The following is a 26,408-nucleotide window of genomic DNA, read 5'->3' on the forward strand; positions in this document are numbered from 1 at the left end:
TTACAATTATAATTGCTTAACCGCAGTTAGCATAAAAAACTATTCGAGGCGGAAGCAATTTGAGAAAGACAAAATTAACATAGCTTAATTAATACAGAAAATAATTGTAAAAAAAAAAAAATGAAACGAAACAAAATCTTTGTTAATTTTAAACACGTTATGACCATTTTGTGCGTTTTTTGGTGTTTGTCGTTACTCTATCTTCTCGAACTTTCTGTAAATCTCTGTCCGTAGCAAAGGAAAAACGTTGTGCCATGCAGTTTATCTACAGCATAGAGTGTTTTGCTTTATATAATGCTTTTTTCTGTGTACACAGAGATTTCAAAATTAACATAACAGGCACCAATTCAGAGCTGTAGACCAAATTCAAAACTCGCACCGATGATTCACCGATGACTTTTGAATCACGCCAGATTACTTTGAGTCACGCCAGATCCCTTTGTTCACAACTTAAGCCTCACATCGTTGCGAGTTTTGAATTTGGTCTATACGAAAGTAGGTTTTAATAAACCAGTGAATGCATGTCAGGGTATTTTGTACTATCACATAATTCTTTTTTTGTTGTTGTTTTAGTCTAATTATCAAAGTATAATACGCACATTTTTTTTGCAAATTTATAAGAATCATTCTAGCGCATCACAAACAAAGTTTTTTTTATTTGAAAACCATATTTTCATTTCATGCATGCTAATGAAGTTTGTGAATTCTTTCGTTGTTTACGCTTCCATGACCTAGAAACCCCAACATCTAAACCACAGTTTTTTTCCTTTTTTCCTTTTCTCGGTGAAACTCGGGAAATTAGTGATTAAATTCCCCCAAATACTTCGGGAAAATTTAATCACTAATTTCCTCGTGCCATGGTATTACTTATAATTATAAAACAATCATTGAACTTGGTTATCACTTGATATTACGATTAGTTAGTGTCCAGCATGTAGTATATATAAACCCAATACACTTTTTTCCCGTTTTAGACAATGTGTCATACAATACAATACAATACATACATTATTGAGCACATCCCCAAGGGTGCTTTTCAGCGTCAATTACAATATAGAATTAATTAGCAATATAAAATCTAAGTTATATATATATATATATATATATATATATATAATATTAAATAAAACTAAAAGTAAAAGTAAAGCAATATAAAATGATCAAATGTTTAGTAAAATAAAATATTAACCTAGTTAAAAATTTAAATTGAAAAAATTTAATCATGAATTCCTAACGAAGAAGACTCGCTCTTAACTTACTCTTAAAACTTTTAACATCCTTACTTAATTTAATTGATTGGTCTAGCTTATTGCATAGCGTAACTGCTCTATAATAAAATGTTCTCTGTCCAGTGCTTGATTTAAATAGAGGAATGCCAGTTAACAGCTGGCAATTTCTAGTATTTCGATTACTTACGTCATTGCGTGTTAAAAACTTTGCTGAGAAATTTAGGGGCCGATACAGACATACATTTAAAAACTAAAATTGCATCTCTATAATATAATTGGTCAACAACTGGTAGCCAACTTAACGTCTTAAGGACAGGTGTAATATGATCATGCTTCCGTTTATTGGAAACAATACGAGCGGCAAAATTCTGAAGAGACTTTAATTTGTTTTGATTCTTTTTCGATGTATTAGATCATACCGAACTGAATTAAATTATTTACTGAATACTAAAGCATGAATAATTAAGAACACGGACACAAGATAAGTAAACAAGTATAACGTTAATTTAATTCAAATAATCGAAAGGGGAAAAAAACCTATAGAAATCCAAACACATTCGGTGTCCTAGTGCCCTTGAACAAAACAATCAATTAAGGGTCACTTATGAGAGCAAGCCCTTACTAACGTGTATTTTTAGACTTATCTTAAAAATATTCTTTTTCTTTTAGTGGACTTCTCCTGTCGACCACCATCAGTTAAAGTCAACTTGAGTAAAACTGAAGCAGAGGCTAGTATCGTTCATTTAACAGATTCTATCACATTGAAAGGTGAAGTTGAGCTACGATGTAATGCAACGTCAGAGACGTTATACGCATGGGAGCTAGCTCACGTTAGGATGGAGAACAAGCAACTTATATCACCCGTAACGTTTGGTATGGGATTGATCCAGGTTACAGAGAAAGCCCGAAAATGGGGCGTTGGATTAAAATACGTCAGGTTTAGTGCCTCAATGATAGGACAAGAAGGAACGACCTCATATGACTATGGTTTTATCAATGTCACATTACCACCTTTGGTAGCAAATATTAAGGGGCCAAAAGAAGTTGTTAAGGGCACTGGTCCATTTGTACTTGATGCAAGAGATTCTTTGGATCCAAGCGATCCGTTTACTAAATATAAGGGAATCACCTTCATTTGGTTATGCCGGAGAAGCGGCGAAAGTTTTACCGGAGTAAACATGAGCCATCCATTTGACGTTATATCTGTGACGAGGAAGAGAAATAAAGGTGGCTGTTTTGGGTATGGTCCCGGAAAAATGAATGAAACTGGGCCTTTGCTACATGTGGAGCCTGCATTTATGGCTTCTAAGAACGTTTATGTATTTCAAGTAATCATAACGAAGGACAACAGACAAACTAAACTCGAGCATCAAATGAGAGTAAACTCTTCTTTATCTCTTTCTTTAAGGTAATTCTGGTAATTTATAAATTATGTGTCGTGAAAAATAAAAACAAGCATAAAAAGCGATTATAAGAGAAAAATGCTAGAATGCTCAATATTAGACATATGTTTTACCAAAAGCCTCAATACCGTCTGTCAAAGCGTTCTAGAAAAAAGAAGACCTTTTCACAGCTATTGGAGTTCTCCTGAATGCGTCTGATCAACTTCGAAAGGAATTTAGATATAATAAGCCATATTTAATTTAAATTCATCTACTTGAATAAAATTGAATTAGTAATATGTTTTTCCTTAGATGCCTGATAAATTGCGGTCATAAAGTTAGCACCAACTTACGAATGACAGTCGAGGCAGTATGTAAAGGTTTGACTTGCAAAGCAATACAAAGTCACAACTGGGTCCTTTATACAAACATTGCATCACATAATGTGACTGTTCCGAAATGGCAGAAAGTGGATGACCTAGAAGAAAAATCTCTAACAGATTTGGACAGCCATTCCATTGTTATCAAAGGGAGACTCAATGAGAATTTTAACGCGCTGGAAAACGATGCTGAATACAAGTAAGATATTTTTAATAATCTTGAAAACAGTACTACTCAGTGGAATACAGCTCCAAGCAAAAAGAAAATTAAAAGAGAATAGATATAGAAAATACTGACAAAAAATGTCTGGTGTGTGTTACTTCCGTATATGAAAGCATTAGTTGATCAACAAAAGAATTTAGTGTTTTGCAAAAATACACCGTATTATGCTAATCGCCTGCCGTTTGTATTTTTTAATTTAAGAGAGAATTCTTTTCAATAATGAGTTATAATGGAAAAAGCGCCAAAAACACTCAAAACCTTTTATAAACAGTTAGAAACTGAGGTACTATGATAAAATGCCTGTTTGAAATAAGCAATTAATGAAGGTCTAAACCTCATTTTTGAATAAAATGTTTGCTACGGGTTAACACTTTGATTCTACTTTCATCGGTCATCTCCACTTCCAAACAAGTTAAACTTTCTGAATAACAAGATTTTAGCCTTGTACAACAGTCTTTCTTCAAGAAAATAGTTTTTGGCGCTCACTGCTTGAATACGAAAAGAATTCTCTCTTAAAATTTAAAATAAAATGGTTTCTTAATTTCATGTTATTAAATATTTGGTTTACAGATTAATTGTTTTAGTTTTTTATCATCAGATTAGTTGGCGAAGTTCATTTGAAAGATGGTTCTGTCGAAAGAGATCAAATGACTTTCATCACAAACTCCCCTCCGCAAGGAGGATACTGCATGGCAGATCCTGAGATAGGAACCGCTGTTACAACTGAATTTTATGTTCAATGTGATGAATTTAAGGACGACGATCTACCACTGCAGTTTGAATTCAGGTAATCAATATTTTTTCTGCCTTGCTAACACAAATCTTCTTAGAAGTTTTGCCGTATTTGTCAATATAATTTATTAGCAGGTTCTCCTTCTCTCTCTCTCTCTCTCTCTCTCTTTTTTCTCCAAACTTATGACCAGGAAACTAAGGAATTAATGCTGATTGGTGACTTAAATAGCAATTATTTGTGTAAATCTGATCCTAATTTATCAATCGTCAAATTTATCTGTGATGTTTATCACTTTTTTCAAATTATAAAAGAGCCCACCAGGGTAACGCGAACTTCCAGTACTTTAATTGACGTAATATTTACAAATATGCCTGACCGCATGGTAGCATCTGGTGTTTGCCACTTAGGCATGGGCGATCATAGCCTGATATATGCTTTAAGGAAATTTGCGGTTCCCTCAAATATTAAGTGTCATAAGTATATTACATATAGATGCTTTAAGAATTTTGATTCGAATAAGTTTAGGACTCAGCTGAGTTCCATAGATTGGTCTCTTATTGACAATTTGTCTGATCCTAGTGAAATGGTAGAGCAATGGGAAGAGGTTTTTCTTCGAGTTGCTAATGCTCATGCTCCCTTGAGAACACGTAGGGTTAGAAATAACCACTCTCCTTGGCTCACTGGAGATATCAGACAGCTAATTATTCATAGAAATTATTTAAAGAGACAAGCAATTAGATCTGGTGATCAACAATCCTGGAGTGAGTATAAGAGCTTTAGAAACATGGTTACTAACGAAATTAAGAAATCTAAAGTTTCTTACTATCACTCTAGAATTAAAGGCAATTATGGAAATCCTAAAGCACTGTGGAAAACAATAAATAACCTTACTGGTAGAAGCAATTCTACAAGTAATTCCATCACTGAATTAAAAATTAACAATTGCACTTTTAATGACCCAGCAGAAATTGCCGACTTAATGAATAATCATTTTTCCAGAATTGGCAATACACTGGTCGCAGTAGGTGGAGAGAGGTATCATTGATTTCCAGGATTTCCTCAGACCAGTTGAATTTAATTTCAATTTTGTGGAGATCTCTAGTGACTTAGTTCTGAAGTTTTTAAGCAATATGCCAACAGATAAAGCCACAGGACTGGACAACATATCTTGTCGGCTTTTAAAAGAAGCTGCTCCCATAATTGCTCCTATCATAGCTAATATCATAAATACGTCATTTGCTAAGGGAATTTTCCCTTCACTTTGGAAAAGAGCTAAAGTGATCCCTCTACATAAGGCCAAGGATCGTAATGATCCAAATAATTATAGGCCAATATCTATTCTCCCTATTTTATCTAAAATTTGTGAGAGGGCAGCTTATGACCAATTATATGCCTATTTTAATAAATTCAATCTCTTAACTAAGTATCAATCTGGCTTTCGACCCTTACATTCTACTGTTACTGCTTTATTAGAGGCTACAAATGATTGGTATACTAACATGGATAGTGGCTTAACTAACCTTGTAGTTTCCTTAGATTTAGCGAAAGCCTTTGATACTGTTTCACATGACATCCTAATTTCTAAACTTAAGCACTATGGGGTTGGTGGAGTAGCATTAGATTTCTTTCGTTCTTACTTAACTGATAGAAGTCAATGCTGTACCATTGAAACCTATACCTCAAATCCAGTAACTGTAACGAGCGGTGTTCCACAGGGCTCGATTTTAGGTCCGTTACTGTTTATAATTTATATTAATGACTTGCCTCATTGTCTCGAAATTAGTCAGCCTCGTCTTTATGCTGATGACACCCTAATTAGTTACGCATCAAAGTCAACTACTGAACTCTATGACAAAGTGAATTTAGATTTACTGTGTGTCAGTGACTGGCTATTGGCTAATAAGCTGAGTTTGAATGTAGTAAAATCTGAATATATGTTAATTGGATCAAATTTTCAGCTTTCAAATTTGGGAATTTCTTCCCATATCATGATTAAGGATCAAGAGGTAAAGAGGGTAACCTCTTCAAAACACCTTGGTGTGTATTTAGATCAAAACCTAACTTGGGATGTTCATATTGAAAACTTATGTAAGAAAACTGGCTCTTCCATTAATGGTTTAAAACAAGCCAGAGATTTTGTCCCTCTTGATACCTTAATACTTATGTATAAGGCTCTCATTCAACCGTTATTTGATTACTGTGATCTTGTTTGGAGTAATTTGAACAAAGGCCAAGCAGACCGACTTCAAAAGTTGCAGAACAGAGCTGCCCGAATCATAACCTTTCAGGGCTATGACATAAGGTCAGCAGACATCTTGCAACAATTGAATTGGGACCGCTTGGCTATAAGACGCGAAAAGCGCCTTTCTCTCATGATGTATGATATTTTGCATGAAAATACTCCATCTTATTTACAGGATCTTTTCTCAAAAAGTAAGGATTCAAATGCTTATAAATCTAAATTGAGAAATATCGAAGATAAATTAGAAATTCAAACCATTCCAAGGACTGAATTCCTTAAAAAAAGTTTCTCTTACAGAGGAGCTAAATTATGGAATTCTATTCCTTCACATATCCGAACTTCATCCTCTAGGTTAGTTTTTAATAAGAATTTGTCTAATTGGCAGTCGGATAGTACCTAGTCACTTTATATTTATCATTTATACGCATTTTAATAGCTATATATATAGTTCATATTATTTAATTTATTTTTAAATATATCACACATTATATGTAAATCTCTTTCTTATGAAGTACGACTTTCATGTAAAGAAGTGTATGACACTTATGAAACTATCGTCCTCAAATAAAGGTGCATTCATTCTCTCTCTCTCTCTCTCTCTCTCTCTCTCTCTATATATATATATATATATATATATATATACTGACAAGCTCTGTCGTGGTCTGATCAAGTCAATAACATAGCAAGGAATAGGTACCCTATGGGTACGTGAGTCTACGGTCCATGAGGATATGTTTTCATTATCATTATTATTAGATGGTCTTTGAAATTAAGTGATTTACAAAAACCCGTGGGAATAACAGCGTATTAGGAAGAAGACAAAACAGATAAAAAGGCTTACTAATAAAGAGTAATAAGTTTAAGGTACTTGAACTGGCTCAGGGTGAAAAAAGATCTTCAAATTTTTGTCAATCCCTAACTGCTACTGGAATAGTTGAATATGTTTTTCATGGATTTATGTCCATACTTCAGCGCAATGCGAAATAAAAAAGCCAAAAACTTCGTATCTATGGAAGCCATTTTGATCGAAGTTTGAGAGAAATTAATACGACTTGACCTTTATGGGTATGAGTGTTGACAAACACAACTAGCGTTTCGGAGATCACGCGACACGAATTACCTGTGCTTTTTGTGAAATTTCTTCTATTAAGCTCAATAAATAATATGTCAATAGTAATATATACAAAATAACAAATATATAAGACTCGAAATAGTAGTTTAGGCCCCGTTTAGTCTGATACAGTCGCCGTGACAAATCAACATTCAAATGGCCTCATGTTTACCTCTTAGTACAGCGCATGCGTCCAGCCGTTGCTATGGATGACATCATTTATTTGGGACGCGAGATTGCCTTCGTAGAAGCAACACGTGGGCGACAGTTTTCCGAGGTTTTCCGATAGTTTTCGTGATTCAGTCGAAATATTTTCTTCTACTATGACGTATCTCGATGTAAAAATCAATATGGCGCTGGACTTCTTCGTTTGAGTGAAGAAGTTAGTATGTTTTCGCTAGATTAATGTGCGAAATGACCACTGTACCTCACGCGTTCTTGAATAAGTTTGTTTATATTTATCATTTCAGCATGATTTTTGGTAGAGATTCAAAATAGGTATCAAAGATCAGGAAGTAAAGAGCCCAAAGCAGAACATTGTTTTGGTAAAATTTTGTCGCGGAAAAATCGGATCACTTCAGTTAGAGCTCGGAATTTTTTTTCGTAATTTGGCTTCTTTAATTCTGTTTTATTATTATATGGGGGTTTATTATTGCTTATTTTAGACATGTTTGCAAACGAATTTAGAGAAATATTACAGGTTTACTAAAAAAAGCCTTTGGGATAACAATAACACCTTAGGTGTGAATATTGACACCTTTGACTTGCATTTTCGAAACAAAATTTTATAAAGGTATTAGTTATCAAATGCTTTTTGGTGTATGAACTGAGTACAATTCGAATATATTCTGTTAAAATAAGACCCACTTTAGCCAGAACTAGTACCTTAATTGTGTTTCACGGGTTTATGAGCGGAAGCACTCCGAAATAAAATATATATCAAGTCAACGCAAATTATAAAATGGGAACATTTGGACATTTAAAAAAATACAACAAAATATGATGTACAACATTTTTAAGTTTAGGTTTAACACGACGATTTATTTTACCAAAACTGATATGTCTCCAATAGATTCATTTTGCATGCACTCTTGACAGTGTTATTCTTAATGTTGATGTTAAGTACTTTATCATTATGTTGTTTCTGAGCCCAAAGGTTATTGACTGGAATTTGTCATGATTGCACTTTAACAAATACTTTGCTAAGAAAGCGTCGTGACTACATTTAGCATTTTATTTGTTTTGAGTTATTCTTTAAAAATATGTCGAAAATCGAGTCCCAGCTCGAGTCCCAACTCGAGTCCTAACTCAGATCCTGACATGGTATTCAGGTACACTCGGTATTCTGCTAGGTTAACGATCACGTGTAAACACTCTACGACTAGAACTTGGCTTAACTTGTTTATAATTGTAATAAACATACTGGGAATAACGATATCAAAAATTTTCAGTGTAAAAAACATTGCAAAAAGAACCAATAAGAAAATCCATACAGCACATTGAGAGTCACATACCGGCGTGTTTACGCCTTCGCTTACAGCAGTTCGTTTTCTTTGTTTATCAGCGAAACTGTGCGAAAACCCAGGAGTTGAGTCCTTTGTACGGTCAAAGTTTGGATAAAATTGATAAGTTGTTTCGCTTTTTGCATAGATAGATAATTTTAGATAGTTCAAGATAAATGGTTCACGAAAATGGTTCTCGATAAATTGTTCTCGATAAAATCATCATGTTCGCGGACCAACCCGTTCCGAAAACGCTCAACATCTTTTAGTGCGGGTCTACTGCGAACGATGTGTGCATTTGTTAGTGGTTTGAGCGTATTAGACAGGAAAATTTGAGCCATAATCGGGAATTATTAAACTCTATTTAACACTGATGAAGAAGACTGGCTTTCCAAACGCACGTGCACGTCAGAGACCCTAAGCGCATGCCCAGTTTATATAATCGAAGTACGCATGCGAATTTGGTTTCCCAGGCGTTCCTAACTGGCGTTAACTGCGCATGACTGCATTTTGTAGACGATGAAAAAAAAGAACAGGCATTTTATAACTCGGGCCTTCCTTCGGAAAAAGCCCGAGTAATAATGACAAATAAGTCTATTGATACTGGCTTCCTTCCATCCGAGTGGAAGGTAGCAAAAGTTATACTATTATTTAAATCCTACGAGAGATCGGATCCACAGAATTATAGGCCAATCTCCGTTTGCCTGCAATATCTGAAATTTGTGATAGAGTTGTGTATGATCAATTTTATGTTTATCTAAATAGACATGACTTGCTTACAAAATACCAATCAGGATTTCGTGTTCTTCACTCCACTGTTATGGCTCTTCTTAATACCACTAATCAATAAATATCGACAAGGATAAGACAAATTCATTTGTATTTATTGATCTAACGAAAGCATTTGATTCCGTTTCATATTCAATCTTGCAAAAGAAATTAGAACTTTATGGTATGAAGGAGACATCTCTTGATTGGTTTAGTTCTTACTTGACAAACAGACAGCAGCAAGGTAGTGTTGAAGTTTGCCTATTGCAACCTTCGACAGTTAGTTGCGGCGCACCAAGGCAACATTTTAGGTTCTTTATTGTTTCTTTTATACATTGACGACCCCCATTGACGAGGATATGTACGCGGACGACACTCTCCTGAGCACTTCCTCAATGTCAAGAATTATTGACATGCAGGCGAAATTGAATGAGGATTTAATCACTATAAATCAGTGGTTGTTGGCGAACAGACTTAGTCTAAATGCTACCAAAACTGAGTATATGTTTATTGCAAGATTATCCCAATTCACAATGGTGATAAACAAATATAAAGGATTGCATCCACTAAATATCTTGGAGTTCTCACGATCAAATGGGATGAGCATATCGAAAATCTGTGTTCCAAAGTAAGCCGCTCCATAAATGGTTTAAAACAGGCTCGTGATTTTTTGCCCTTAGATGTTTTTAAAATGATACACAACGCTCTTATACAGCCTGCTTTCGACTATTGTGATGTTGTTTGGGGCAATTTAAATAAAGGTCTCGCCAACAAACTACAACAGTTACAAAACCGTGCTGGTCAAATAATAACTTTTCAAGGTTATGATATCAGATCCAATGACATATTACGCTATCTACATTGGGACAATTTGTCATCTAGATGAGATAAACACCTGGGTTTACTAATGTACGATTCCGTTAATCTTGCTGTACCTAAGTACATTAGTGATCTAATTTTCCCAAAATGTTCTGAAAGTAACCCTTATAAATCTCGACTTAAAGATCAAAATAATGCAAGAATTTGGCTCGGGTCCCAAAGACCGAGTTCTATAAGGAGTGATTTCCATATAGAGAGATGCGAATTTAAAGTCGTCAAGATCAAAAGAGAAAGTTATCATTGGGACAATATCAATTGTCAATTAACTTCGACTACTTTTATTAGTTTATTTCAATTTATTATATCATATTTTCATACTAAAATGTAATTGAATACATTATACTGCATATGTTATATAAATTATTTTCACACGCGGCTTTCATGTAACGAAGTTTTTCGCTTATAGCTTGATATGCCAGTTGCGTTAAGCTGCTTTCCAGTCAGGCTTCTTTCATGGACTCATTTAGACATGTTTTCGTTCTAGATACCACACCAACACAGGCATGATCGTCATCGAAAAGACCTTTAGTAATCATATAATAACTAGATTACCTCTTGGAGATCCTGTGGCAGACTACATTGTTCCTATCGAGGTGCTTGTTTCTGATTCTTTCGGAGGTTCATCCATGGACTTTACCTTCGTATTTGTAAGTAGTCATTGATATCAACGAAAATCACATTTTAAAATTTGCCTTTAATCTAATAATTTTGCTTTTTTTTTTTTTTTTTCTTTTTTTTTTGTTTTGTTTTTTTGTTCTTTCTTTCTTTTTACAAGGTTAAGCCAATGATTACTAAAGATGTTTCAGGCACACTAAAGTCAATGACAAGCGGAAAAAACAGTGCCATGGGTAATCTTCTAAAATCGGGAGATGTGAGCAAGGCTACCCAAATGGCATATGCAGTCCTTTCACTTGTTGATAAAAGCGAGGGAAACATAGAAGCTACAGACAGAAAATCGGTAAGTCAGTTTATGGCCACATTAACAGTTCATGTAATTAACCACACACTAAAACAACGAAAAAAATGACTGCAACAATGATAACATCAAAACTAGGCACCCAATGTGTGCATGTGGCTACTGCCAAAACAAACGAATTCAGTCTTAAAGTACCAGTAGATAAATTGAATGGAGCTAATATATAAATATTTGAATGATTTAGATGTCTCAATCTTGAGTATGATAATTCTAATTACACTTGTTTGTACTGTTTGCATTTTTAGTAGTGAACATTAACAAAATCAACTATAAATATATATTTATATATTATCTCTAATTCATTTTGATGTGGAAATACCAATTCCAATAACATTAAATATTAAATAAAATAAAATGGCCAAGTTCGAGATATTAAGATTTTAACATGATAACGAGACTCTCCGCAATAAAATGTTCAAAATTGTATTAAACTTCAAGAGGAACAGTAGATGTAGCGCTGTAAATTCGAACATAACGTTATGAGTAGTGAAGAGACTAAAGCATGAAGCCGACTCCAACTGCAATAGGTCACGAGTTCAATATATTAAGATTTTAACATATGTCATTGAGACTCGACGTGATGAAATGTTCAACACTGCATTAAACTTCAAGAGGAACAGTAGATGTAGTACTGCCGATTCGAATATAACGTTATGAGTAGTGAAAAGAATTAAGCATGAAGTCGACTCCAACTGCTATAGGTCGCGCATTCAATATATTACGATTTTAACATGCCATCGAGACTCGACGAGATCAAATGTTCAACATCATTAAACCTCAAGAGGACCAGTAGATATAGTATTGTAAATTCAATTGCAACGTTGCGAATAGTGCACTGACTAGTATTTGAATCATTTTTTTGATTATTTCTTGATCTTCAATACAAAACAATAATCAAAGTCGATTTGTTTTTCTGAGTTTAATTTTTCCTCTCGCTTTTATCTAGCTAAATGTTGTTTTTCTGTGCTCCGTATATGTATCACTGTATACTAATTAGCTCTAATATGTATATACTAACATTGGTTGCCGTATTTGTGAGAATGTGATGTGTTAGCAGGTTCTCTCTCTCTCTCTCTCTCTCTCTCTCTCTCTCTCTCTCTCTCTCTCTCTCTCTCTCCTACTGTTGATTTCTTTTTTGTTTTTTGTTTGTGGGACTGTTTGTTTTGCAGTTGCTGTTGTTGATCTTTATCTCTTTGCGTCATTTTTCTATCTTTTCTTTTTTTCTATTTTTTCTACCATTTACACCCCTCCTACCTTTTCACCTATTCTAGGGTAGCCACAGTAAGCTGGTTCTATATTTTTCATACGTTTTCACTTATATGTAAACTTTGTGGCTTTTGTTGTAAATACAGTATACTAATTATGTGTTAACTATGATTAATATGAATGTATTTCCTTACTTGGAGGATTAATGTTTTTGGTCGGAGAGATGGCGAGTCCGGCCGTCGAGACGCATTATTCTTATAGAATTCAATCACAATGAAAACCTTAACAATTATTTCTGTAGGTTGATATCGTTCGTACTCAATTACGCTCAAAGTTAAAGGTAACCAAGAGTAGCGTAAAAAACGTAAGTACAGCGCTCGGAAAAGCGTTCATTTTAGAGGTCCAGTCATGAATCATAATGTCCATTTCACGTCCACATAATAAAAAAACATTAAGAATCCAAGTCCAAGAATCCAAGTCAATATCCGATCCCTTCGTGTGAGCATTCCACTTCATTCCAACATAGTTCGTTATACAATTGTGCACTATCGAAAATCTCATCAATGTCGATCATCTTATTTACTTTTTGCTGTACTTCACTCAGCTTCAACAATCTTCAGCATTCGTCAACATTTTCTGCTTTCGTCTTCAACTTGATTAAACTTCTTTCAATGGCATAAAATTTCACCAAATAATCATAACAATAAGTTCATGTATAACTAAAAATGCGCCTTGTAAACCATTATAATAAAGCTCCTCAGTCAATCTTCTTTTCTTTTTCAATCTTCATTTCATAAGCGTATTTAAACACCTATAAGCCTATATTTAGATTCAGTTGTTTAAAAAACCATGTTTACATAACGTAAATAGTGCTTTGACCTGTACCAAAACGAACTTTTCTCTTAAAAACTGAATAAGGAACAATAATACCCTAAAACAGATCATGGTTATATTTCAGTTGTAAATTTAAAAACAATGTGAAAAGGTCAAAGTCTGAATAGCACCATACCAAAAAAATAAATAGATAAAAACGCAGATAAATAAAAGCTTAAAATCTACATGTAAACACGAATGACATCAACATCAACGCCTTAAAACTAAGCACAATATTCACTCGACAACACACCTGACATGATTCTTTTCCTCTTCCTTTTCAGCGCCTTTTCAGCTTTTAAGACGAAAATTTGGGTTTTCATAAAAGCTGAGAAGGAAGCAGGATAGTTCTCCTCACCATAGTATAATTGCCCTATTTCACTATGACGTTACTTCTTGTTTATGTGGGGGATAGAATCGCCAAATCCAATAGAAAATTCAACAAAATTTGCTCCTAGCGAAACAGTTTAATCTAAAATGGCCTGGTTTTCAGATAGTACAATATGTGTTAATATGTACTAAAAAATATTCTGAGCGTTTGCTGGCTATTCTACTTCTCTTCGTGGATTGATACCGGTTTTAGAACAATTTTCGGTGAATTTGCGTTGATTTGACCCCATCCGACGACCATGATCCTTTGCGTTTAAACAATAGATTGTTTTAATGTGACGTCATAGTGAAATAAGGCAATTACAGACCGTAAAATTGCCTTATTTTATTATGACGTCACTTGAAAAAAATTTTTTTTGCTTGAGCGGGCCTGAGAACCATGATCGTTGGAGGGACACAAAAACAGCAACAAAAACAAGGAAAACTGCAAGGAATTGTATTTTTTTAGAACTTAGGAAAACAATAACCGCCTCCAAATACCGTATATGGTGTTGGGAAAACATGCTGAGACATCATAGTGAAATAGGGCAATTAGAGTGACTAAAGTACTTCGTGTACAAATTTAATCTTTTGAAATCTTAATTTATTCATTTATTTTTGTTGTAATAATTGAGAATGCTTCTATACCATAGTGATGCGGGAAAGAGTAAATCCAAACAAGGAAAAGAGGAAAAAAGTGATAAAGCGGAGAAGATTAGTAATATGCTGCAATAGGCGAGGGGCAATTGAAAAAAAATGTACAACGTTCAACGAATGCTTATTATTAATGTGACAAGCGCAATCTCCGTGATGTTGTTCAACCCGTTTTTGTTTTTCTCAAAAGATCTTCTTAAAGAATTTTAACTAAAATTTTATAGCTTTTTTCAATTATTCAGCTAAAAGATGGTATAATCGATCAAATCTCCAAGGTGAAAGTGAAAAATTTGGAGCAGGTGACTCAAGTGGCTGCGGTAGTTGCATTAGCAACTGGCCAAAAAGATGAAATTTCCCAAAAATCACAAGTTAGTAATTTCAAATAACTTTCTTTTGGTATAGACAAGAGCCTTTGTTTGATTTCATCAGAATAAGCTGATAGAAAGCGTATTTACGAAGCTCTGACGTTTGTCATGAGTCTTCTCTGATAAGCCTCTGGCTTTTAGGTCTATTCCTGTTCTCATCCTGTAATAAGTATTTAAATATTTATAGTTGCCTGGTGCGTTCTGATACAGATTCAAAACCAGTCTGTGGCAACAAATATTTAATAAACTGAAATACTTACGAATACCACTTTATTGCTATAATTTGTAGGAAAACGCTGTCGGCCTGTTGGAAGATACTGCTTTGTTCATGGCTAATCAGAAAAATGATAATCCAGAACTTTTGCAGAAAGTTGGTGCAAGTCTTCTTCATGGTATTGGCAACATCCTGAGCGCAGCATCCAATGAAGCCAAGGAAACAGCGAATGAAAAGGAGAAAAGAGGAAATAGACATAAACCTGACAAGGAGAGCGAGGAAACGAAAAAAAAGGTAAAGTAAACGGTAGAGTTTCAGTGTAAATTTAGTATATATTTATTGTTAGTATAAAATTAATTTCTTATGACTTGAATATCTTTTAAACAGGGGAAAGAAATGTCGGAGAAAACGTTACAACTAATGGAAGTAGTTGGTGGAAGTCTTCTATCAACAAAAACGGTGGGGGAAAAGCCAAGTGTTTTCAAGACAAAAAATATGGCGTTACTGTTAGACCGACAAATGGCTTCCAAAATGGGCAACAAAAAACTGGGAGAAGGAGATAGCGAAGTGGCATTGCCTTCCGCGGATACACTATTTGGAAACAACTCTGACAATATGGCCGCTATTGATTCTCAGGTACATAAATTGTACTGGATAACTGATAGGTTATTATAAATGTTTTTAGAAGTTCAATTATTAAATGTTTCAATCTTCAGTAAATGCTTCAAAAATTTATAGTTTTTGTTTCTTCTTTTATTAATCAGATGATGGCATTTGATGAAAATCCATTTACTTGGGATTCGAGCTCAAAAAATGTCAGGTCATCCGTTGTAGAGTTCAAATTTAAAACCAGCCATGGAAAAGTACTCGATATCACAGGACTGTCAAAGCCTATTGAGTTATATATACCACAAAAACTCCAAGAAGAGCCACAGAATGTGAATAATTCGTCAAACGAGTATTTTGTTAAGCCAAGTAAAAATAAGAAAAATATTCGAAGTCACCAAATAACAATCCCATCCCATGATGCTGCAGTTTCTGTTACCATTAAACCACAAGATGGAATCAACCTAGTAGTATACGTACGACACTTGTTGAAGCCTACTCCTGATTCTTACGATTTGAAAAAGATCATGCCAGATTACACGAGCTGTTTAAATTATGACGTTGAAATGGGGTATCAAAATTGCACTGATGATCCTTACACTCTAACCATTTCGAGTGCTAGTACTGGTGAAATAGGCATTCATTATATTGGTGTTCAGTACACCCCTGTACAAAGTATGGACCCTGTGAATCCTTCGGATGGAGAAGTGATAAGTGCTCGATTAAGAAGGGACTGTTACAGTCACAGCGGAAGAGTGAAGAGAGGGTGTATTGGCGTAAAAGACCCTCCTACCACCCCAGCTCCTACTCCATTAATTATAGTCCCTTTATATAATGGTAGCACAGATGTCAATTACACAATGTCTGTAAGTGTAACTTCGTGCCTATATTGGTCTGAAAAGCAATCAAAATGGACAAGCGAGGGATGCAAGGTATTTATTTTGTTGCTATAATACAGGATTAACAAATTATGTTACTCAAACGAACACATTATCATCTCCATAGGTTGGTCCAAAGTCTAATGCTAGAAAGCTTCACTGCTTGTGCACGCATTTGTCTGCATTTGGCGGTGATTTCTTTGTCGCACCTAACCCTATTGACTTCGACAAAGTGTTTGCAGAATTTGGAAGACTTGGAGAAACAGGAAACTTTGTCGTGTTAGCAACTGTCTGTGGATTGTTTGGGTTGTACTTTATTGGACTTGTTTTTGCAAGAAAAGCTGATAAAAGAGACGATACTAAGGTAAAATATGCTAAAAATAATATTTGAAAGCCGGCCAAGGGCAAGTTTTTTTATGAGGGTTTATTGAAAAAACCTAGAAGGTAGTTAAGGTACTAAGCACGATATGCCAAGTGTTTCCCAACCATGGGGTCTACAATCACTCTCAAGCCTAATAAAAGTAACAAATCATCAAGTACTATATAAATGGAAAGTCACTCTTTGGCTTGATTTATCAAACATCACGCTATGAAAATCATTGCAACGACACAAGTTTTGAAAATTCTTTAAGTTTTGGTAAAATTGCAAAAAAAAACAAACAACAACAACAACAAAAAAAACAAACAAACAAACGAACAAACAAACAAAAACAATTAAAATACATGTTTATTTACAGGTTATTGCTAATGTGTATCTCAGGGAAAAAGATATGCAAGAGGGATATATCTACCAGATATCTGTACAGACGGGCATGTGGAGAGGATACGGAACGACAGCGAATGTTGGTATAAGGATCTATGGCGAAGAGGGAAAGTCGGATGACATATTGCTTACGGATAAAAGCCTTAACAAAACCTTTTTTTCGCGAGGTAGTGTTAACAACTTCACCATTGCATTACCTGTGTCTGTTGGTGAATTGCTCAAAATTAAACTGTGGCATGACAATTCTGGCCCAAGTCCTGCGTGGTTTTTCCAACAAGTTCTCATAACCGATGCACAGACAGGAGAACAGTGGCACTTCCTGGGAAATAGATGGCTTGCTGTTGAGAAAGGAGATGGCCAAATTGAGGTAGAAATCCTTAAAGCAGATAAGAAGCAACTTTCAGGTTTCAAAAATCTATTTCACTCCCGAACAGCCCGTAGCTTAGGAGAGGGACACCTTTGGCTATCCATCTTCACAAGACCACCCCACAACACATTTACAAGATGCCAAAGGCTTTCCTGTTGCCTCTCTATCCTTTTTGCAGCTATGGTCACCAATGCCATGTTTTATCAGTTTGGAACAGAACCAAAGGACACTTTTAATATCGGGCCACTAAAAATGAGCTGGACCCAGATCAAGATTGGAATACAAAGCAGTATTGTGGCTATTCCTGTCAACATCTTAATTGTGACAATATTTAGAAATATCAAACAAAACGTTCCTGACAATGACAATCACAGGGAAGATGGAAACTCCAATAGCAAAAAGAAAAAGACTCCAGGGTGCTTGCCCCATTTCTTCATATACATTGGTTGGACTTTGTGCATCTTAACGTCCTTAGCTGCAGCTACATTCACTGTGTTTTATAGTTTGATGTGGGGTGCAAATACATCGAATCAGTGGCTGACGTCTATTATGGTTTCATTTTTCCAAGATGTCATCATAACTCAACCAATAAAAGTCATTGCAATCGCATCTCTATTGTCGTTGGTTTTGAAGAAACCCCCTGAAAATGATGTTGTCCTTGGCGAATCTCTGAAAAACGAAAAAGAAAATGGCAATCGTAAGGGCTGCGTGGCACCAAGAGGAGAAGAACTCGAGAAACAAAGAGAATATCAAAAGAAGGTCATCGAAATGTTTAGAACTTTGGTGGAAATAATATTCTTCATGATTTTCTTGCTTCTTGTAACTGTGGTGTGCTACGGAAATAGAAGCGTTTCGAGGTATCACATGACTGAAGGAATGGAAAAATTATGCAGTGGTTTTGAAAAGGTATGTAAAATTAATTTATTCACAATCTCAGTTTTCACTACTTCAAATTTTGGCGGTATTTTATACACCTATTTCAAAAAATAACGTTTTTGGTCCAACGACTGAAGTTGGCGTTCTCAGACTTTTTTGGGGGTCTTATTTTTTCTGCTAAAATAGAAACAAAACACACATTTCTTAGTGTTAATGCCTAATATACTAATATAAAAAAGGAAAATACGTTGTCCGGCTGTCAAAATATCCGCGATACTTATACTAATGATGGAAAAAAATTGGATCAAGTTTTCGAAGTTTTATTAGAAGCATATACTCATAAATACTGTCTTATTACACAATATCCAAACGTCGCAAGTTCACTTCTTAATGAACTTTGCTTATTGAATGTCAGATTACAAACGACTATTCCCCTACAAGCGCTCAGTAAAGAAAAAGTAAACTAAGTAAAGAAAAATATTATTTATTATGAAAAAAAGATCATTTCCATTAATCAATGACAATAATCACTCAGAATAGTGCAAACCAATCCAGCTGATAAGTCTGCTACCATGGCCAAGCCATATTGCAAGATATAATAAATATAATATATATGAATTTGTGTTTAATTTTTTGATAGGCATTGACGACGGACAAATTTTGGAATTGGACCAAAAACAAACTGCTGCCAGCGTTATATGACACTGATTGGTATAATGGCGAACCTTTTACCTCTGAAGAGGGTTTTGTTAGTAATCGAGAGATGTTTATAGTAGGAATGCCCCGTCTTAGACAGCTAAGGATGCGGCCAGGTTTGTATACATTTTATAACTTTTTTCTTGTTATATGTTAACAAAAAGGCTGACCTGAGGCTTTGTCGAAGGCGGCAACAAGCTATCCCCACGCTCTTTCAATTGTGCACATGTACACTATTCGTTTATTTACGTACTGAAACCATGTTTTAAAAAATGGAACTCTTAATAATCCCTGGTCATGCCAAATAAAATACCAAGGTATCTTATAAATAAATAAGCAGTTTTTATTAATCCCTAAAATCTTCTTGCACAAAACACATTACTGATATTGCATTAGGATATCAAAGTTTTTCTTTTCTTTTCTTTTCTTTTCTTTTCTTTTCTTTTCTTTTCTTTTCTTTTCTTTTCTTTTCTTTTCTTTTCTTTTCTTTTCTTTTCTTTTCTTTTCTTTTGAATGTTTCAAAGGAAGACAAATAGTATCCACAGCCTGTGTTCATCAAACACTGTTTCCCAGGTGGCATAAAAGGACCAGACATTAATGCGGCTTTTGATTTTTTAATACTATTTTTAATATTTTTATATCATTAAATCATATATTTAATGTACATCATTGCATTCTCATTGTCATTTTTTTCACATTAAAATCATGTTTACTTTTATTTATTTGTATTGCAGAGCGTCATTGTTCTATTGAGAAAAAAGAGCCACGAATTTCACATCAATTCAAAAGGTGCATTCCAAAATACTCGCATGAGCATGAAGACAAAACAGAATTTAATATGCCTGGATGGAACCCAGTCTATAACGTTAATGCAACAATGAGCTTGTTTGAGTTATGGGACCTTTGTCCCAAACCCTGGAGATATCGAACCGCACGATCGTTGAATTCTTTACCTTTTCAAGGAGCTGAGGTTTCCTATGATGGGGGAGGCTTTGTTGCTGACTTAGGTTACGATGTCGGACAAGCCATGGACGTAATTAATAACTTAGAATATCACAAGTGGATAGATGATAAAACTGCAGCTGTGATAGTTGAAATCACCGTCTTTGATCCAGCAACTTTACTTTTCAGTCACGTTAAATATCTATACGAGAGATTCACAACAGGTGGAACAAATGTACGAACAACAATTAAAACGCTGGTTTTGTATTCTTCATCAGATCAAACCTTTCAATCTTTCTACCAAGTTTGTCAGCTGATGCTCATGCTCATGATTCTTTTCTTCTTCTTCGTTGAAATCGGGAAGGTATACCGCCAAGGACGTGCGTATGTGAGACAATTCTGGAACTGGATGGAGCTAGTGCAGATTATCAGTGCTGTATCGGCTATCGTGATGTTCTTTTTTAAAGAGAAATACACTAGTGACTTCGTTCGAAAAGTGCAGAACAACCCTTACGAGACCTCGAGCATCGATTACATTATTTTGTGGTCAGATTTAGAGATATATTTGCTTTCTCTGGTTATTTTCATCGTCACGATCAAATTCCTTCGACTTATCAGATTCAATCGCAGCATATGCCAAATGACTGGAACTTTAGTAAGATCTGCTAAAAACATATGGTCGTTTTTCATCATTTTTGTTGCTATTCTTTTGGGGTTCACTCAACTGGGATTCCTTGCTTTTGGAGCCACAGTTACAGCCTACTCATCTTTTTTCCAGTCCTTACGCTCCGTTATGCAAATGCTCCTAGGAGGAGAAATGCATTTTTATGAGCTGCAATCTACAAATGGCATCATAGGCCCGATATTTACTTTTGTGTTTATGTTTTCCATGACCATGATACTATTAAACATGTTCCTAGCGATCCTTAACGAGTCGTACGAAGAAACAAGGGAGGACGAAAATTCTGATGATTTTGCTGATGCTGATCTCTGCGATTTCATGTTTTCTTACTTCGGAAGCAAGTATAAGCTGTTCCTTGAAGAATACAAGAATGTGCAAACCAAAATATTGTCAATTGCGGAACGCTTCATAAGACAAAGAAGAAAACGAAAAGAAGAAGAGTATCACAGGCTACATGCCGAAGAAGTTAAAGAAACAGATGTTTGCGAAGACGAGTCTAATCGAAAGAAAAGCGGTCTGGTTTTCCTTGCGTCCATCGAGTCGTTTCACGATCTTTTAAGTGATGAAAATTTAGATGACATAAAGAGTAACATTACTGATCTCAAACAATCTCTCACCTCCCTTCATTCGCTGGAAGGCAATAAATTGTTGCCCCTTCCAAAAGAGTATGAATCTCAGGCTTATGCATCGCCAAAATGGGACAGCCCAGAAGTCGAAATCAGCCCAGTTACCAGCTCGCAACAAACATCGATATTTGATCGGCCGCCGCCTTACGAAAGATCAATATTTGATCGGCCGTTAGAACCTGTTACTTCAATATTCGATAGACCGAACCATAGTTACTTCAGTGGCCGCTATTCACCCTTTTCATCTTCTAGAGCACTCAATTATCAAGGAGTGAGACAGTCGAAATATCTCTTAATGGATGAGGACGAAGATGGATCTACAGCAAATGAAAATTCAAGGCTTTTAACGCCTAAATATCCGACTGTCGATACAACGACAACTTCAATAGCTGGATCAGATGGAAACGAATAAACATTCCTGCATGGCCAAATTTGCGAATTTTTGGAGGCGGGATGTGGGGGGGGGGGGGGGGGGGGGGGGGCTCTCTTTCTCTCTCTCTTAACTTTGCGGCCTTAATTTCACTTATAATTGACAAAAACGCTAAGAATTCAAAGAATGATGGGTTAAAGACAGTGTAACATTTCATTTTTATACATAACGTTAATTAACAAACTCCTCCCATGTATTTTTGGACATTTGGTTTTGCTTCGTTTATATATCTCACGGAAAGAAAAAAAACAATATTCGTGTATATCTATTAAAAAAAACAATATATTATCTTGAAATGTGTGAATAGCGGGGTTTATTTTAGTGTGTTTGAAGCCAATCAACTCTTTTTCATGAAACATGAAACCCGTGGGACGACTGTTGTTGTATTCCACTTTTAATAACGCAACTTTTACGGTGCAGAATTACTCAGCACCATTAAGGCATGGCTCTTTTGAGGAAATGATGGAAAATCAGTCATTTATTCATATCTTTGACAGTTTATAATGAATCTTTCTCAATTTTGGCTCGTAGTAGTAATTCTTCAAGGCAAGCAATTACCACATATGTGTTACCATGGAAACCATGTCACGTGACCACAAGGCCGCCATCTTGGATTTTTTAAACAAGCCTTTTGAAGTCCTATTGAAAATACTTCAAAAGTCCTGAAAATCCATATTCCTTTTTATATTTGCATAGCCTATATGGATCTAATTGGATATCTTGGAAATTATATTAAGTTTAAGTTTTAGAATATTTTCAATTTTTTGGAAAAAATAGAAAATATTCTAAAAATTAAATTTAAAATATTTTCCAAAATATCCAATTAGATCCATATAGGCATTGTAAATATGAATAGTAATCTGCATTTCATGACTTTTAAAGATGTTTCGGTACGTATTCAAACGGCTTGTTTAAAAATCCAAGATGGCGATCTGGTTGTCACGTGACTTAGTTTCCATGGCAACCAAGGCTTTAAGTCTCCTTTTCACAAAAGACATTAACTTGCCAAGTTTGGGTAAGATTCGTAGAAAACTGGCTATGATATAGCTAAACAGTTTTTCATCTGAGAGCCATGCCTTAATGATGCTGAGTATTTAAAATTAGAATTACTAGTTTGCTTTAAGTCTATATTTTTGTATGTTTTTCATAGTCAAAAGTGAGGTTTAATTTTTTTGCTTTAATCTTAAAACTAAACCAAACTATTAGGTATTGTAGAAGTACCTAGCATTTCATTACTATGCTCATACAATTATCGTTCCTTGAAAAATATGTTGGTAGTACTAACCTTTTAACATGTACTCTAATGAGAAATAAATATTCAGTGGAAACTAGTTTCGTTTAATTCAACCTCTTCAGTCCACTGTATTATAATCCGTTAGGAAAATTACAAACACGCGAACAAACACTAAGGGGCGCGCGCTCTAATCAAATTAATTTATTGTTGCGCGCGCAATGTTGATAAAGTTCCATTCGTTTTTTAGTGTTTATTTTAGGTCTTTCTCTGTCGATCTTCACCTCTTCGCTTACTTGTCTGAGGCCCCGTCCACACGTATCGGCAAATTTTTTTTTTTGCGGATACGAGTTGCGTCCACACGTGTCCGGAAATTTTTGTGTCCGTATTCGCAAATTTTACGAAAACGGATATGTGTGTACAGTGAAAACGATTCGAATACGCTGCGTGTGAACGCAAACATTTTCGTATCCGCAAAAAATAATTTGCGGATACAAAAATTTCCGGATACGTGTGGACGGGGCCCGAGTAGTGCATCTCTCTGAAACAATTCTGTTACATTACACGTGTAGTCTGGTATAGTTCCCTGATGTTTTTCTTTAGCGTGCTTCCACAATACTGATCCTTCATTTTTGGAGTCCATCTCCCGCAAATATTCTTTTCCTCTTGTATATGTGTTGAGGGCTGTCTCTCCTATGTACTTCTGGTTGCACTCGGTGCATTTAATCTCGTATGTGGCATTAGCAGCTTTACAGGGGACTTTCCCTCCCGTTTGGCATACAATACAATCTTCTCTGCTACACTTCTTCTCCTTGAGCGGATCTGATCGTTGCAATATTCTCTTCACACTTCACGACGGTCGGTTGCTAGGGCTTTTTCTCCCTCTGCCCTCAAAATTGAGAGTTTTAGGCCATAGACAGAAGCTCAAGATATCAAATGCGACAAAACTTGGCAGGGAAGTAGGTTGATAAATTATCTTATAATTAACTTCGGTTTCATCCCATGTGACTGCTATTGTGACGTCATAAATCATGTCCAAATTTGGCATAAGAATAGAAATTCACGAAAGGAATAGTAAAAAGTTAAAATAGTTTTCTGCATAGAATTCTATGATTTCTGGTGAAAACCCGATCTCATTCGGATACAATGGCGTGAAATTACAGCTAATGAAAGAAATTCGAATTTCCCGCCAAATGACCATATATGGTCAAACTTTAGGGGTATTTAAACGGCCAGACAATGAATGTTTTGGCACAGGGGCAACGACAAGGTTGTATAAAATCAAAATTGTAGTTTTTTTGACTTGAGATTTATAGGGCTATGACGCGTCTTTCGTCAATATGACGTCACAATACGTCATTATGAGGTCACGATGACGTATTGCGTGATGAAAGACGCGTCATAGCCCTATAAACCTCAAGTCAAAAAAACTACAATTTTGATTTTATACCACCTCGTCGCTGCTCCTGTGCCAATACATTCACTGTCTGGCTGTTTAAATACCCCTAAAGTTTGACCAAATATGGTCATTTGGCGGGAAATTTGAATTTCTTTCATTAGCTGTAACTTTACGCTGTTGTATCCGAATGAGATGGGGTTTTCACTGTAAATATGCTCTTTGTGTAGCAAAAATATCTATAACATTTTTAACACTGCTTTACAAATTTTAAACGTTGTTACTAAAAATAGGTGTTACTTATGACGTCATAATTACAAGAAAAGTCTAAAATACCGTTACTATTGTAAAATTTTTAAAAAAATTTTTTTCTAAATAACATGTTTCAATATCTTGCTTTATTTAGAATAAAAACTACACCTCTGTAAGCCAAAATGTGAATTTAAGACCCTTGCGGGAGAAAAAGCCATAGCAACCGACCGTCGTGCTTGTACCAGCTTTCTCGATGATCTTTATCTTTATGCTTGAATCTTTCACATCCTTTTCTAATCTCTTCTTCAACTCAGAGTTAGGGAGAGCAGGTACGAATATAACACTACTGTATCCACCTTTCTTGAACCAGGTTTTCTTTTTAAGTTCTTTCTCAGGCTCTTGTTCTCTCTCTTTCCTCCTCCATTTTTTCGGTCTGTACATCGGTTCTTCTCCTGATTGATTTTTTATTACCATATCCTTGTAAAGATATGGTAATAAAAGATCAAGGATATGGTAATAAGGATATGTTAATAAAAGATCAAAAAAAAAAAAAAAAAATAGAAAGAAGCGTCAGAATTAAAAACTTCTTTGGACATGTTTCTTAGAATAGCTTATATTGCGATATAAATAAGTAAAAAAAATAAGGGTGATAGGCACTTTAAGGAAACAAAAACGGCTTTTGACCAACGGAAGTGCCATTTAACAACCAATAGCAACCAATTTCAGTTGTTACTTTGAATGATTTTCTTCACGACGAACAGCAGGACCCGAACGAAGTGCTGGAATGATAAATTACCATACATATAAACACATACTCTCATCTATACATATAAACACTACGAAACCTGAAATTATCCCACAAAAAATCGCATGTTGGCAAATTGAATCACCAAAATAACTGGTAGGATTATATTGTGTGGTTGTCATTATTTAATATTCCTAAGTTACTTTTCTTACATTAACTTTCGATTTTCTTCACGAAGCGCTTAAACTTTCAATATTATGACTTTGCCTTATAAATATAAATGGCCGTGAGAGGAAAATTGATATTCGGAAGCTGGAATCTAGTAATTTATTCCCTAATTTCCCGGATGTGTCACTCAATTCTGTGCGATGATCTCATTAGATATATGTATAAATGTATATTATATATTACAACATTTTCGCAATCAAGTATATATATATATATATATATATATACATATATTTGTTTGAGAAGAAAAAGTCAAGACAACATTTTTCCCGACAAGCCTGTTTCGTGAATTGCTTCACTCTTCAGGGGATTTAATTCCTGCTCTACTTCTATCGATGTATTGAGCACTATTTTACGGAAAATTGATTCACAGATTTCTTATATATATATATATATATATATACAGCCTTTTGCAAAAATTATGGCCGCTTCCAATATATATACAAGTATATCAAAGGCATATCAAAAATTATGGAATATGATCCACGATATATATATATATTTTTTGCGAGTTGTATATCACCAGGGCTTTCTGGAAAAAAAAATCAAGAAAGATATCCCGCCATGTCTGATATACTTTTGAT

At 35.0% G+C, this 26,408-nt stretch overlaps 1 protein-coding gene across 5 annotated transcripts in view; it reads left to right on the forward strand.

Moving 5' to 3' along the window:
* Nucleotides 1-21,998, forward strand: part of LOC116305596 (polycystin-1-like protein 2) — a 106,925-nt gene extending 84,927 nt beyond the window's left edge. For 4 of the 5 annotated variants that reach the window (XM_089024410.1, XM_089024409.1, XM_031715534.2 and 1 more), the window contains 14 exons: nucleotides 1,899-2,637; nucleotides 2,924-3,190; nucleotides 3,813-4,001; nucleotides 10,934-11,096; nucleotides 11,225-11,407; nucleotides 12,933-12,995; nucleotides 14,770-14,895; nucleotides 15,182-15,400; nucleotides 15,494-15,742; nucleotides 15,871-16,644; nucleotides 16,718-16,954; nucleotides 17,328-18,626; nucleotides 19,237-19,408; nucleotides 20,027-21,998. In XM_089024410.1, the coding sequence (XP_088880536.1) occupies nucleotides 1,899-2,637; nucleotides 2,924-3,190; nucleotides 3,813-4,001; nucleotides 10,934-11,096; nucleotides 11,225-11,407; nucleotides 12,933-12,995; nucleotides 14,770-14,895; nucleotides 15,182-15,400; nucleotides 15,494-15,742; nucleotides 15,871-16,644; nucleotides 16,718-16,954; nucleotides 17,328-18,626; nucleotides 19,237-19,408; nucleotides 20,027-21,954 (6,608 nt within the window). In that variant the 3' untranslated portion in view covers nucleotides 21,955-21,998. The remainder of the gene's footprint in view (nucleotides 1-1,898; nucleotides 2,638-2,923; nucleotides 3,191-3,812; nucleotides 4,002-10,933; nucleotides 11,097-11,224; nucleotides 11,408-12,932; nucleotides 12,996-14,769; nucleotides 14,896-15,181; nucleotides 15,401-15,493; nucleotides 15,743-15,870; nucleotides 16,645-16,717; nucleotides 16,955-17,327; nucleotides 18,627-19,236; nucleotides 19,409-20,026) is intronic. The other variant, XM_089024411.1, reaches the window with a different exon arrangement.
* The last annotated feature ends 4,410 nt before the right edge of the window (nucleotides 21,999-26,408 follow it).

Source organism: Actinia tenebrosa, unplaced genomic scaffold (genome assembly GCF_029948245.1).
Source record: "Actinia tenebrosa isolate PJP-AT-01 unplaced genomic scaffold, QUT_ActTen_1.0 PGA_scaffold8__29_contigs__length_14323225, whole genome shotgun sequence".
In the NCBI taxonomy this organism is placed as follows: domain Eukaryota; kingdom Metazoa; phylum Cnidaria; class Anthozoa; order Actiniaria; family Actiniidae; genus Actinia; species Actinia tenebrosa.